The sequence below is a fragment of the Rhipicephalus microplus genome, chromosome 3 (genome assembly GCF_043290135.1).
Source record: "Rhipicephalus microplus isolate Deutch F79 chromosome 3, USDA_Rmic, whole genome shotgun sequence".
Taxonomy (NCBI): Eukaryota; Metazoa; Arthropoda; class Arachnida; order Ixodida; family Ixodidae; genus Rhipicephalus; species Rhipicephalus microplus.
In genome coordinates, this window is record NC_134702.1 from 271,727,097 (window position 1) to 271,743,077 (window position 15,981).

Below are 15,981 nucleotides of genomic sequence, written 5' to 3' on the forward strand. Positions count from 1 at the left end.
AAAAACATCCTGGCGCCGCCCCTGCCTCCAAGGGCTGTAGGGGGTGCGGCTGAAAGCCACGGGGGACAATAGGCAACATATGAGGGGAATGAGATAATGGGCAATGCACTTTTAGCAAACAAAATTGGTATTCACATGGCGCAGGTGAGTGACTGTAGCACGTGTTTTTAGCAGATTTGCTGGTGGCGTTGGTGGGGGCCAAAAGTAGCGGGCATTACTGTGCTGATCGGGCTCATGGCAGCGGCGGCGACGTATGCTACACCCGTGGCATTTCGACCGATCGACACATGGCCAGCGGCTCTTGGCATTCCACAAGCGACTACGCATGATCTACTAGATTCACCAAGCACCTCGGAGCGGTGCCATCTGCGCATCGAAACGAGCTGGATGACAAAGCATCGTGGTACGCTTCCGGATCCGCCTACTGCTGGCTACAAAAGGGAGCCCCTGAACCAATGCCCACTGGGACACGGCGCTCTTCTCGGCCGTCACTCACTCTGTTCAATGTATCAGGTGCTGATCGGGCTCATGGCAGCGGCGGCGACGTATGCTACACCCGTGGCATTTCGACCGATCGACACATGGCCAGCGGCTCTTGGCATTCCACAAGCGACTACGCATGATCTACTAGATTCACCAAGCACCTCGGAGCGGTGCCATCTGCGCATCGAAACGAGCTGGATGACAAAGCATCGTGGTACGCTTCCGGATCCGCCTACTGCTGGCTACAAAAGGGAGCCCCTGAACCAATGCCCACTGGGACACGGCGCTCTTCTCGGCCGTCACTCACTCTGTTCAATGTATCAGGTTAGTTATTTATGCCGTTGTAATTGCTTTAGAAGCAGTGATGACATGCTTCTTAGAGTGTCGTGTCCCATTAACGGTAAATGGCTTATCTGGACGTGCTATGCTGTTTCTCGCGAGTGTATGGCTGCCGCATTGAATTGGTCTGTCTTGGAGGGTTACGATGTGGCCTCTCAGACATTACTACTCTTGGCTGGTGACATAGAACAAAACCCTGGCCCTATGTCTGTGCCTGAGCGAGAACAGATAAGTAAAATCGAAGAAATGCTAAAGGTGCTACAGTCAGGGCAGGTAACCGTGTTGGAAAAGCTGTCGGGCATTGCTAAAACTCAGGATGAGCTTCGGAAAAAGCTGGACGACGTGATTACTAAAACTAATGTAATTGAAAAGCGCCTTACTACACTAGAGGAAACAGAAAAGAAGTTCGCTGACAAACTAGACGACTTAGAAAACAGAAGCCGGAGAACAAACTTGGTATTCTTTGGAATACCAGATAGTCATCCAAAGGAAACTTGGGAAGAATCCGAAAATCTAGTTAAGTCTGTCTGTACGGATGTATTAAAGCTGGAAAATATAGCAATAGAAAGGGCTCATCGTCTCGGGGCCTACAAAACAGAAAGAATTCGTCCAATAATTGCTAGCTTTTCAGGATCGAAATCAAGAGAATCTGTTCTGCGAAATGCATACAGATTCAAGGGGACGTCATACAGCGTATCAGAAGACTTCAGCAAGGCAGTTCAAGAAAAACGCCGGCAGCTTTGGAAGTACAGTAAAGAAAAACAGCTCGACAAGAAAAATCGTGTACATTTAAGTTACGATAAGCTGGTAATCAATGGACAAGCATTTGCCTGGGATACTGACATGCACCAACCAGTTCCTCTTCGGGCGCATGCTCAGATATTGGGGCGGAAATGACATGATCATTCTAGCTTAAGAACAAATGGGAAATATACCATCACAAAAAGCTTTACACCAGTATTGTTGGTGGTCAATTGTCGAAGCCTAAAAAACAAAACTGATGAGTTTACAATCTTACTTGAAACGGTGAAAGCGCAAATCGTTATGGGTACCGAATCATGGCTTGACGACACAGTATTGGATGTAGAAATATTTCCGCCAGGTTTTACAGTGTACCGTAAAGATAGAAACAGGCATGGTGGTGGCGTGTTTCTTTTAATTTCAAGTAGCCTTGCCAGCGAAGAAGTTGTTTTTGATAATGAAACTGAATCAGTATGGTGCCGCGTCCAATTTCCCCAGGGAAACAACATCGTTTTTGGATCATTTTACCGCCCACCTGACCACAACAATGAATCTTTGATTCAACTTTCCGACATACTATCACAAATATCTCACTGCGTAATACTGGGAGGGGATTTCAATCTGCCCGATATGAAATGGGATTCCGACTGTGTAGCCCCACAAAAAAATCGAAATTGTTCTGCCTTTTCAGAACTAATGAGTGTCTATGGGCTACAACAATATGTGAACGAACCAACTCGGATTAACGCTTTACTAGATCTTTTACTAAGCAATGACGAAAATGTTATTGTTCACACAAACGTATGTCCAGGAATTAGTGATCATAGTTGCGTTGTTGCAGAGTTAAACGTTTCTAGAATACCTGCGTGTAAGCAAACCCCTCGAAATGTTTTCATGTACGACAGAGGGGACTTTAATGCCATTTCCGAAGAGCTGGTCTTGTATTATCCCACTTTTTTATGCATATCGGAGTCATGCGGCATGGATGAATTGTGGCAAATTTTCCGTGACAAGGTTACAGAGCTGGTGAATATGTACGTACCTCAGAGGTGTCTAAGATGCAGAAAGAGGCACAAACCCTGGTTCAACTCTGAGATACGCAAACTTGTTAGAAAAGCAGCGAATGCCCATAAAAGGTTTCTTAAAAAGAGAACAGCACTAAATAAAACAAAGCTCAAAAGTGTAAACAAAGAGCTTAAGTTAAAACTAAAACAGGCAAAGCGTGTCTTCTTTGACAAGCTAAACACAGACTTGAAGTGTAATCCAAAATTCTTTTGGAAGTATGTCAAGAGCAACAGAAAAGACGACACAGCTATCCCTGACCTTTTAACCCAGGAAAAAACTATAACGGATGACTTGGAGAAAGCTGAAGCATTTAACGCCTATTTTCAGTCAGTGTTTTCAAAAAGAACTGAACACTCTCCAATGCTACCTTCAAAAAATATTGGTAATGAAATGGCGGAAATTGAAATCGATTACGCTGGTTTGGATAGTCTGCTGCGTACTCTGGACACCTCTAAGGCTACAGGGCCTGACGGTATATCATCTCATGTACTTAAAAAGTGTCACGTTATTATTGCACAATATTTATGCATAATGTACAAGTTGTCTCTAGACACCGGCGTTATTCCAAGGGATTGGAAAACAGCCAATGTGGTTCCTGTACATAAGGCAGGAAGCAAAAAACATGTACAAAATTATCGTCCCATATCCTTAATTTCAACCTGTTGCAAATTATTAGAACATGTTATTTATAGCGCATTGTTCAAATATCTCGAATCTACTCATTTTTTTGCCCGCTCCCAGCATGGATTTCGGCAGGGTCGTTCATGCGTCACGCAACTAACTGAATTTCAGCATGACGTACTGACTGCGCTTGACCGTAACAACATTGTTGATGCATTATTTCTCGATTTTCGCAAGGCATTTGATACGGTCCCACATAATCTGTTAGATATTAAACTGGCTTCACTGAATATTAATGCTAAGCTGCAAACCTGGCTACGGAATTACTTAAGTGGTCGTAAACAGTGTGTTGTTTTAAATTCTAAAACGTCTTCATATGTAAATGTGACTTCAGGCGTGCCACAAGGTAGCGTTCTAGGTCCGCTGTTATTTTTGGTTTATATAAATGATATAGCATATAACATAAAATCTTGCATAAAATTATTCGCAGACGATTGCATCATCTACCGTCACATTACTTCAATCACAGACACTGAATTATTGCAAGATGACTTAAACACGGTAACACATTGGTGCTCCACGTGGAATATGTGCTTAAATATCTCGAAGTGCAACCACATCAGCTTTGCAAAGAACATTTCAAAAATCCAGTGCACATACAGTATTAATGGCGAGGCAGTCAAAAAGGTGCCCGAGTGTAAATATTTAGGAATTTACTTGACAGAATCGTTCCATTGGAACAGACACATAGACCAAATGATCTCAAAGGCTAGTAGAACGTTGTTTTTTATTCGTAGAAACTTTCACTGTGCAACAAAAGAAGTGAAAGAAACTCTTTACTTCCTTCTTGTCAGGTCTATACTTGAATATGCTTGTGTTATCTGGGACCCGGCTCAAAAGTATCTTGCAAAAACAATAGAAAAAGTCCAAAACCAGGCAGCTCGTTTCGTCAGCAACAACTACGACCCATTCGCTAGTATGTCAGAAATAAAGGCCATATTAGGCTGGGAAACTCTAAAATCTAGAAGACGGAAACTTCGATTAAAACTTCTGCATAGCATATATTATAACCTAACAGGAATTAATAAGTCTGAATACCTACTAGCACCAACATATCGTTCCACAAGATGCCAACACTCACATAAAATACAAGAATACGCGTACAAAACCACTACTTTTGCCAACTCCTTCTTTTTAAAAACAATTAGAGACTGGAATGAACTTCCCAAAGGTATAGTGAACTTGAGTGACAACAGCGCTTTTTTCTCATCGTTGTGAAATTGTGACATATGTACTTCTCTTTTGGTACCTGTTGTCATGTGCAATATTGTACTAAAATATTTTTTATTTTTATATGTTGTTATAATTGAATTTTTTCACTATGTTTGGCGTCTTATCGCAGAAATGTTTCCTATGACTTCTTATGTATACCCCCCTGCAGTAATGCCACTACGGCGTTGCAGGAACTATGTAAATAAAATAAATAAATTACGACCGAAACGGGTTATATTTGTTGTGCATGGTGCTGAGGACGATGGGTTGCAACAGTAGCGAGCAATATGCTTAACGTAGCAGTAGGTGAATCATTTTGGGCAGTCGTCCACAGTTCTTCACTCACTTGGGTGGTGGTAACGGGGAGAAAACCGTTGGCTTCGGGAGACCATAGTTGAACGACTCAAGGTGGGGGGGAAGGGGCGAATGGGGACAGAACACCTCAGCAGAGTGTTCTGAACATTACCGGGCAATTCCTTTCTTGCGGTGATTTTTCAGCTGGTGGGTTTGCCAAATACTTCTTGTAACCTTTCTCTGCATCGGTCCCAGCTGCTGAGCTTTTCGTCGTTTTAAATCCACTCCTTTGTTGTGCCCCTCAAATGGAACACATTAGCCAGCTGAAGCATGGGATCCCATCTACTAGGTACACTCACATGTTCAAGCATGGCCTACTAGTCTTCAACGTTGACACCATTGGTCTCACAAAATGTACCAGGATCTTTGGATGGTATGAAAACGAACAGTGGTGATGGCAATGTTGATGGAGACGTTGATGTGGAGTGTTCAAGGTTATTCATGTTTGGGAATGCAATGTGATGTCCACAGCAGAGCTCCATTACTTGCTGTAGTACCCTGCAGCACCTCCACCAGTATCTTAGGGGATAGTTTGCTTTATACAAGATGTATTTTGTGAAAATCGAGAGCGCCCTCCTTCTTGGTTTCTCGTTGCTCGCTAGCACGTCCGCCAACCTCGCATGGCTTGGGCGCACGGCTTGGGTATATGGCATGTCAGAACATGCCACTGTACATGCTTGTCCTCACTGGCCATTAGTGACAGCTCCCTCTCCTCTTTGCGCTTGATGCTGACTGGTGCTCACTCGCGGCGAGAGAGGCTTGCACAACTGTGACATGAGAGACATGCTTTGTCTTTGCGGGCAACTTTTTGTCCGCACTTCAGTGGTTTCACCTTTGTGTTGTAACCATAGCATGCACGCTCGTGTACTCAATCGGTCTTCTGGAGTTACACTACCGGCCTGCGATCCCACGATTGTTGCACTGTGCAGCATCTTGGGTAAATGAACTCATGTTGACAAACTGCCTCGAGTGCCTTTTTTTTAATTCTGCGTCTTGTCGGAGAGTCGACGAATGTGATTGTAGCATCTTCAGGCGCGACGGCTACAGAGAATATGGCGTCCCTTCCTGGTTGCTTTATAGGGTAAGCTTCTCTAGCTGACCTATCTCCACAATTTACAGGAAGCAACACAGACAAGATTCAAGATGGTTGGCCTACACACTCGCATGCTTCTCAGCTTCTTCAGTTCTTCCTTTACTTCATTTCTCCATAACAATGTAAACCACACCGACACGAAGTTTTCTTTTTCTGCCAGAGTGAACAAGAAAGTGGAGAGAAACTTTGCTTAGTTTGCAACCCTACAGGTAAAGTTGAGGGATCCAGATTAATTGCATTTGTTAGAAGAGGTACTCAGTCGGGATCGAGACCCTTAAGGCATTCAATTGGTAGATTGAGACACTCAAGTCTGTTTCCATGAACTGCTTGTGCTTTGCCAGAATTTTGATGAGTAAAGCTGGCGTCCTAGGACACTATCTTTTGGAAAAGATCAATTGTCAAATCACCAGAGAGCAGGTAGTTTAGAGTTGCTTTCTCAAAGCGGAAACAGTTGCGGAATTGCAGTTTATTAATGTTATTATTACCAGTTTTGCTGAATACATGTGCAAATCAGCCATATATATATATATATATGCAATATATAGTTGCATAAATTAGGGATACATAATAGAAAGGCCCGGGGTGTGGCCCCACTGGTAACCACAGCTGGTAATGCACTCCCTCACTCGAGCAGCATCCCACCTTGATGCAATACTTGGCCACAACCTTCCACATGAATACACCGAATAACTCTCGGCCCCCTGTGGCTCTGAAGCAACTGACTAAAGCGTGTGACTTCAGATGTGTGGCACAATAGAGGGGAGGGTGCTAAGAATCTCTGGGTGAGGACAGGCCGCTACTGGAATGGTGACGTTTAACGCTGTGGGAATCTGAGGCGCGCCCGCGACCATTTCGCGGGCATTCCGCCACAAGGCCACACCCTTTTGCTTTTCTGCTCTGCTATTGGCACGTGGCCATAGATGGCGCCACGTGCGGGCACGGCACGCGGTACGCACGCGCCGAGGGAGCGCTCTCTTCTCCGTGGTCGGCACCAGGTAAGTTTTCCTTCGTCCGCGTTCCTTTTGGGAATCGCCGGACTGTAGCCTGCCTGCCTGGGGTGGCCTTTGGCACCTCGGCAGGTGTGTTTACTTGAGTGCTAGCTTCGGTAGCGTACGCTAAGCCCACAGCGGTGCCTAGTGCTTGAAGTGGTTGTTCCACACCGAGCCGCACTTGCCGTAGGCCTACGCGTACGAGGTTTGCCCTAACACTCACGACCAGGCCCATTGGCCATCCTGAGAGTGCGCAGCATAGCCGCGAGGGACCTTTTCCTGACCGGCGTGTCAAAGCTCGCCATTGCCAGCTGCGACGTGCTCGCGGTTTTCCCCTTATTGTGAACGTCTGCGTGCGGGTGCCTTTGCTACCCGCGTCCCGGGAGCGGACGTTGTACTGTTGTTCGGGGTGCCGCCAAAGGCAATAAAGTGTTGTGTGTTTTGTATTGGAACACTGTCTGTTTGCCGCGCCGCGTTAAATGCCTTATTAGTTGAGCGCGCGCGGAGCGGTGCGCTACATGCGAGTAAGTGACGGAGTCGCGGCCCTGTGGCTCGCTAAGCGTGAACCCGCGGTGATCATCCGCTACGGTGAGTAGCGGGCTCACCATAGACTCAAGCTTCTCGCATAAGCTAGGCGTTAGTGCAGGAGTTCACAGAAGTACATCGTCACCAGGGCAGTAGAGAATGACGCGGTGAGTGGCATCATAACGATGTTTGTGCTCTTCTTGGCTAGCTTCAGTGTTTACACGGGCAACACGACGGCATTGAGCAACACGGGACAGAAACTGGTCGCAAGCGAATGGTGAAGAGTTGACGGGGTCAGAAAAGAAATAAACATCGAGTGGTGATGTCGGTTGGCGACTGTATACCAGGAAAAATGGATAATAGCCTGTGGTTCGTTGAACTGACTGACGTACTATAGGCATATATGACAAAGGGAAGAATGACATCCCGATTGCGATGGTCTGGTTGGATATACATGGACAGCATGTCGCACAGCGTGCGATGAAATCTTTCCGTTAAGTCATTGATTTATGGGTGATAGGTAGATGTTTTTTTATGAAATGTTTTTGATGCTTGAAGAACTTCACTGAGCGTGCTTGAAAGAAATGCCTTGCCCTAGTCGCTCAAAAGAACACGAGGGGCTCCATGAGGTAGGTAAATAGCATTCAAGAAGAAAGTTGCTACTTCGGAAGCAGTTCCTGAAGTGATCGAGGCCGTCTCATTGTACCGGGTCAAGTGATAAATCGTGGTGACGATCCATCTCTTGCCGTCTGATGTATTTGGGAGGGGCCCGAAGAGGTCAATTCCGACGACAAAGAACGGCTCTACTGGGCAAAGAAGTGGTTGTAGGGTCCCGACTGGAACAGTAGTGGGCCGCTTGCGGTGTTGGCAAAGTGCGCATGAGGCAATATACTTAGCTACCATCGTGGAAAGCCCTGGCCAGAAGAATCGACTGCGGATGTGCTCGTAGGTTTTGTAGTAATCCAAGTGACCTGACGTTGGGTCGTCGTGTGAAGCGCACAGAACTTCAGTGCGTAGTACGCATGGTACGATGGGAACCCATCAATGGCCTTCAGGGTGGAAAATGTATCGATAGAGCACATCGTCCTCTAACTTGAATAGTCGGAGTTGTTTCCGGAGCCTGGCATTTGGGGAAGATGAAGCACCGGTATGCCGGCCGATGAGGTCAGTGCAATAAGAATCAGCTCGCTGGTGAGTGGTAAGTACTGAAGGACGGGTGGATGAAGGTAGAGAAGAAATAGATGATATCGACCAGGTGTCCTTCGCATAGCCAATTTGACAAGGGTATGTGACGTGCGCCGAAGACTGCGACAAAGAGCATCGTGACAAAGCCTCGGCATCTTGATGTTGTCTTCGGTCTTGTAGATAACGTCAGTCATATGATTATAACCGGAGAATCGAGCGGTTAAGTCGTCCCGAAAAGTTTTTGATTGTCGACAACCAGCAAAGAGCATGGTGGTCTGTCACAACAGTAAAATGTCGACCATGTACATATGGATGAAATTTTTAGAAGGACCAGACAACAGCCAAGCACTCTTGTTCGCTTATCGAGTATCTCTTCTCTGCAGTGGTCAGAGTGTGGCTTGCATACGCGACAACTTTCTCGCGAAAGGCATGGTCGCGCTGGAGGAGTATGGCGCCGATACTTTGTCTGCTAGCATCAGTGTGTAATAACGTAGGTGTCGTGTCATCGAAATAGCAAAGCACCGGTGGGGAAGTCAGTGCAAGCTAGAGTTCTTGAAATGAGGCTTCGCATTGATTATTCTAATCGAAGAAACCGGTACTAGCAAGGAGCTTGTGGAGAGGAGCGGCAATGGTGGCAAAGTTGCGAATTAAGCGGCGAAAGTATGATGCGAGTCCAAGGAAACTTTGTAGTTCTTTGGAACGAAAGGGGCGTGAAAAATTTTGTACAGCGGAAATTTTGTCCGGATTGGACTGGATGTCATCTTTAGTTACAAGATGTTCCAGAACTTTTACAGCTGTGTTGCCGAACTGGCACTTCTTTGTGTTTAGTTGAAGTCCAGCATTGGTGAGACATATGAGCACTTCATCTAGGCGTGGAAGAAAACACGACGATATCATCAAGGTAGCATAGACAAGTTTTCCACTTGAGGCCACGAATAACAGTGTTGATCATCTTTTCAAATGTGGCGGGAGCATTACATAAGCCGAATGGCATTACTTTTAACTCGTAAAGACCATCCGGCGTAGAAAAGGCGGTCTTTTCTTTGTCTGCTTCGTCCATAGGAATTTGCCAATATCCGGACCGAGGGTCAAGGTTGGAGAAGTATTGGGCGCCTTGCAATGAGTCAAGTGCATCATCTATACAAGACATCGCATATACATTCTTTCGGGTAATCTTGCTGAGTGCGCGGTAATCAACACCGAATCGTACCAATCCATCTTTCTTTTGTACTAACACAATGGGTGATGACCAAGAACTGGTAGAGTGTAGTATGATGTTTCTCTGTTGCATATCGGTCACGTTCTCCTCGATGATTTTGCGCTCAGCCATGGAGACTTGGTAGGTTCGACGGAGTACAACAGTCTGACCTTCAGTGTCGCAACTGTTGTTTGTCCTAGTGCCGAAGCATTGGCGTTGAAGGAGGCCTGGTGTTTCGTTAGCAAATTTAGCAACGCCTTACGTTGAGAAGCAGAAAGGTCAGGATTTATCCCGGGAGCAAAGGAGGAGGAAGTAACAGGCTGGCCCTGTTGTGGCTGAGCTGGCAAGGCATCAAGAGAGACCAAAGATACTGGTTGGGTATCCACATAACACGACACTGCAGAACCTTGGGGTAGGAGGACAGGTTCCGGGGTAGTGTTCAGGCCGAGGATTATCGCAGCACTGTCTTTGAACCGCACCAGGCTTGAGGGGAGTACAACGCTGTGAGCTAGTCAGTGGTTCGAAGGGGTGATAAGGACGTCACCATTGGTAATATTCAGAGAAGTGATGGGGATGAGTTGCTCCTGACCCAGGAACAGTACGGAATCGGACGCTGTGAAAAAATGCAGTGGTTTCTCATCGATGGGTTTGCTGCAATGATTTGTCTCGGTCATCTGGACTATACGTTGACGGCAAGAAATTAATACAGATGTTGATGAGAGAAAGTCCCAACGTAAAATTACTTCATAAGCACACGAAGTTAAGACAGCGAAGGTGATGAGATGACTAATGTCATCAATGAAGAGACGCGCTGTACATTGGGCTGATAGTCTAATTATTGCTCCATTGGCCTCAATCAAAGATGATCCAAGGGCGAGTGTCTTCACTTTCCGCAATCGAGAACACAAGTCGGCACGCATAACTGAAATAGTTGCTCCCATGTCCAACATAGCCAACACCTGCGTACCTTGCAAAGTCACCAATGTTTGATGGTCGTTCAGGAGGACTTGGGTCATTTAGCCACGATGCAGTTTTTCCTCCAAAAACCGAACTGTTTAGTTTTCCGATCGCTGGGCAGACAGTTGAGAGACTAGCCGAAGTGGTGAAATAGAGCGTCGGAGAGATGAAGGGGAGCATAGTTGGGAGCCACGTGTATTTAACGTGGCTCCCTACTCAGTAGTTGGAAGGACTGTCGGCATAACGGTAATAACCTCGAGCACATGCGTCATCACGTTCGAAAGTGGCATAACCACGACGCTCATCTTGCTGTCGACGTCGGCAGAACTGGGAAATGTGTCCTCAAATTCCACAGTAGTAGCAAAGAGGCCTTGGGGCCCGCCAGGAAGAATGGTAGGTAGGGTTCAGTGGAAGGGCGACTAGAGGTGCAAGATGGTCGTGATCATGCACAGGTGGTGGTGCATGAGACGGCGAGAGTTGCATTGAAGCGATCTGTGCGTATGAAGCGGGTTGGGGGCAAGGTGGAGCATGGTGGGTGCCTTGAAATGCTGACATTTTTTCTCAATAATGCCACCCAGATTGCTAGAGACGGGTTGTACGGGATTGTTGTTACAAGGAGGTACACTAAAGGCTTGCAATTCCTCACGAATTATGGCTCGAATGATGGATCGGAGCTCCATACTGTTTGCCAGGGGGTTCTCAGAGAAGTTGGGTTGCAGGTGGATTGACTGCAAGGTACGAAGCCGCATACAGAGGCAATGTCGGAAATCGTCAAAGGGTTGTGCGCGGCGAGGGCGTTGAAAGTGGTAGGTCCGATACCGTTCAGAAGGTGTCGGACACGATCAGCTTCTGGCATGGTGTCATCGATACGACGGCAAAGTGCAAGCACATCTTCAATATAGGAAGTGTAGGACTCACCGCAATGTTGAATGAGTTATGCCAGTTTCTTCCGAGCAACTTTTGAACGAACGGTTGGTGTGCTGAAAATACGTCGAAGCTGGTCTTTGAAGGAAGACCAATCGCGGAAGTCGCTCTCATGATTTAGGAACCACGTCTTGGCAACCTGAGAGACGTAAAACTGGATGCGGGCTAATTTAGATGTCTTGTTCGAGTTGTTGTAGACACCTACGGGGTCATAGTTGTCGAGCTAGTCTTCGAAATCTTCGCCAGGCAGACCGGAGAAGATTCGAGGCTCCCGAGGGGGGTTGTTGACAGGGCTGGGGTTGGCGGCGGGTGGTTGGGCCGGCTTGTGGTTCGGTTAGGCTTGCTCTTGCGCCATGGTGCTCTGCTGGCCTAACCGACGTTCCGACTGGAGCTCAAGGAGCTGGCTTTGGATGGAGAGAGGTCAAAGAGATCAGGAAGCACCTTCCACCAATTGAAATACCGTGGTTCAGCTGACGCTTTTATTCAAGCAACAGCAAGATGGCACCGATGATGAAGAGGAAGGATGCGAAGACTGATGATGGTTATTGACAGATGAGGAAGATGAAGTCCAATAAATTCTTACAATATATATGTACGTGGACGTTAGGCAGGGTTGGAGGGAGCCGAAGAGGAAGAAGGTGTTAGAAATAAAGAAGATGGCTGAACCCCAGCCTAGCACTGTGTATTATTACAAATTGGCGCAGCCGACAGTATATTTTCCGTGCGGACATTCAAGATGTGGGTGGACTTCACCATTGGAGCAAATCAGCGGGGTGGCATGCGGATCTTGACTTCAATGCCTCAAGATGAAGAGGAACTAGCTCTTCCAGAAGCAGTGAGCACTGACGCATTTGTTTCCTATATAAGCACTAAAATGAAGCTCATTTCAAACCATTTACCTGCTAAAAGAACAGTGAGGATCAACACGAAACTTCAGGACTATGAGAATTTCGTGCTGGCTCCAGTAAGAAACGACAGGAAGCCTGCTACCACTGCTTCGCCTGTCAGTTCCGTCGAGCTGATCAACAAGTTTTTAGAACTGCACCAAGAACAGAATAAGCAGCAAAATGATTTAATGCGCTTGCTTGTAAACACAACGGAAAGTTCACAGTCCCAGAAACAATGGTGCCTCGAATTTGGGAACTCTATCACGACTCCCTGCACTCAGGTTGACATGATGACTTTTGGAGGACATATCACAAGATTTGTCAGCGTTTCCAGTGGAAACACATGAAAGAGTACGTTCAACGGTATGCTCAGTTTTCTCATCAATGTAAAGAACAGACGAGATGGTTTTGCCTCAACATTCCGACGTACCATTTGAAGTCATTCATCTGGATTTCGCAAAGCTCAAGAAGAAGGCTGCAGGAGTAAGAAGAACGCAGTCTTTCCTAGTGGCAATAGACCAGTGCACAAGAATAGTGGCTGCACGGCCGGGAAGGGAAGACGCAAATAGTGCGATCGCTCTTTTGACGAGAGATGTTCAAGAATACGAAGATAGTAATATTAGATAATGGACCAGCGTTTCTCAGTCAGCGTTTGCAAGATTGGGCAAAGGAACGAGGAGTTGTATTGCGACGCTGCGCTCCGTACTATCCTGCGGGAAATGGCATGGCTGAAAGAATCATTCGGGATTTGAAGCAGTTCATTTCAATGTATCCAGGTTTTCAGGGTGGATGGAAGTGCTGCTTGGAGGCAGCTGTTGCTCATCACAATCGGTCGCACACTGCGAGCATTGGCTGTAGCCCATATGTTGCAGCTTTCGCAAAGGTACCAGTGCTTCCTGCTGATCAAGAACTTTGCATTGCAGACCGCCTGCAATTGTGCGAAAAAGGAAAAACTTCGGAAGCCTACCAGCGATTCCGGGAAAGCATGAAAAGAAACTTTGACCGCCGCCACAACACTTGGATACCTCAGATACAACTGAATGATCTGGTGCTCGTCAGAAAAGGCCTTCCCGGCACAAAGCAGGTGTACATGGGACCTTATCGCGTGGTGCAGATCGCAAGGCAACATGGCGTTCCTAAAGGGTTGTTTACATCAACGATGACGGTGTGCTGGAGTTTACGACCATTGGAAACGTCTTCATGTATCACCCCTGGAGGAATTAGTCTTCAAAGAGGGGGAGTGTATGTGGAGGTTAGGCAGGGTTTGAGGGAGACGAAGAGGAAGAAGGTGTTAGAAATAAAGAAGATGACTGACACCCCAGCCCAGTACTGTGTATTATTGCAATATGTGTGTATTTACTCGCACAATTTGAGCACTTCTGATATTAATATTTTGCCAGCATTACGAAAAACAACAAAAAAATGACTCGCATATTTTACGCTCCCCGACCCACCCACAAGAGACTTAGGACCTTTGAATGCCTTGAACGGGTGTGCGCCTCGGTGAGCAGTTGAACGCAATAAAACGGGCTGCGTGTGCGAAGCACCTTTTTCCACGGACTTCCCCAGAACTAGGGTCTCTGGAAAACCGTACCCACCGGAACTGTTCGAGCGTCTGCCTCTCTCCCTCTATCTCTACGATCTTTACCATGCGAATGTTTGCTCGCGTCACGGCATGGACAACTTTCTGCATAAATGAATGAATGAAGGATGCTTGAGTAAAGGAAAGAGGCATCTAATTTCTGTCTGCCTCATGGGCGACGCAACACCGTGCAGTGCCTTGTAGGGGAAGGAGGAAGGTGGCATAAAAAACATAGGGGAAAGATATAGATAAAAAATAGGACAAGGCAAGAGACAGAAAAGAAAGAAATAGGAAAGTTGGGAGCTGGTTGAAGAAGTTCAAGGACAAGGCACCATACGGTGAGAGCTGCACGACGTCAGGAAGTCGCGAAGGGTAAACCAGTCAGGGAGAACTACGCTGGTGTTGGAGATCCTGGGCGGGGCAACGGTTCCGCTTGAAATTCTCCAAGCAACTCCTCTTTCTGTATAGGAGGCGTGCGAGTGCCTGTAGCACCAACAATTCTTCTCCTTCTTTGTTTCCGCACTGCAACGCACACTTCTTTGATTTACGAAGCTAGGGTTTCGCCATTTACTCGTCACCTTTTTACGGTTCTCTTGCGATGGCCTTTGGTATTTATATATATATGGCAAAATTCAAGCTGGCTGTTGTGAAGTTGGCCGAAGAAAACTGGAACCCTGTGGCTGCCAAGCACTTCAGTGTGATCTTCAACGTGTGAGATCGGTACGGGAGAAAGTGGAGCGCATGCTTGCTAATACAAGTTTTCTGCTGTTGAGGGAGGCCTTTTCAGTTATATGGAAACAATTAAGTTCTTTCGTATCGCCGTGTTGTGGGAGCTGGTTTCTCCCAGCATGGTCGAGAAGACCTTCAACAAAATGGGGCATTTGAACACGCTTAGCAGAGCCAAGCACGATGCGTTTTGGGAGGGCGGGAACAGCGGCAGCGACGATGACTCTCAACCGTAACTTTCGATCAGTGATTCTGACTAGACCGTGCGTGACCAGATCTGGTTGGTAAAAATACGGGCTAATTTTGTTTAACAAGTATACTTCGTTTTATTTTAAGTGTATATTCTGCGTGCGTTAGAACTAACGCACATTATGTCGTATGCCTCGCGTAAATCCTCGCGTAATTTGCGCACCCCCTTCTCAGAGCCCCTAAATCGTGAAAAAAAGGCTAAAATTATGCGAGTAAATACGGTATGTCTACTTAGGACAGGTAGTAACCGCCGAGACGAACCATGAAATTGAAATAACTAGAAGAATAGGGATGGGGTGGTTCACATTCAGCGAGTATTCTCAAATAATGAATAGTAATCTACTATTAACCCTCAAGAGGAAAGTATGTAACAGTTGCATCTTGCCAGTGTTTACCTGCAGAGCAGAAACCTGGAGGCTTACAAAAAGGGTGCAGCTTAAATTAAGGATGACATAGTGAGGGAGGAAAAGGATAATGTTTAGTGTAACCTTAAGAAACAGGAAAACAGCAAAGTAGGCCAGGGAACAAACGGGGGTTAAGGCTGTCATAGTTGAAATAAAGAAGTATGAATGTACATGGACTGGGCACGTAGCGCGAAGGCAAGATAACCGCTTGTCATTAATGGTAACTGAGTGGATTCCCAGAGAAGGCAAATGCGCAAGGGAATACAGAAAGTTAGGTGGGCCGATGAAATTACGAATTTTGCGGGTATAACGTGGCTGGAGAAAGCACAGGACAAAGTTGATTGGTGGAACATGGGAGAGGCCTTCGTCTTGCAATGGGCGTTGTAA

The 15,981-nt window shown here is 46.5% G+C and overlaps 2 protein-coding genes across 3 annotated transcripts in view; both read left to right on the forward strand.

Moving 5' to 3' along the window:
* LOC119167945 (small G protein signaling modulator 1) overlaps positions 1-15,981 on the forward strand; it is a 301,398-nt gene that overhangs the window by 91,706 nt on the left and 193,711 nt on the right. The gene's annotated exons all lie outside the window — the stretch shown is intronic.
* Positions 226-3,615, forward strand: LOC142804271 (uncharacterized). Its single transcript, XM_075891023.1, has one exon. The coding sequence runs from the start codon at positions 235-237 to the stop codon at positions 1,717-1,719; it is 1,485 nt and encodes a 494-aa protein (XP_075747138.1). The 5' UTR covers positions 226-234; the 3' UTR covers positions 1,720-3,615.

Excerpts from the sequence above, each read along its gene's own strand:
- LOC142804271 (XM_075891023.1), top strand. The coding sequence starts at position 235 with ATGGCAGCGGCGGCGACGTATGCTACACCCGTGGCATTTCGACCGATC.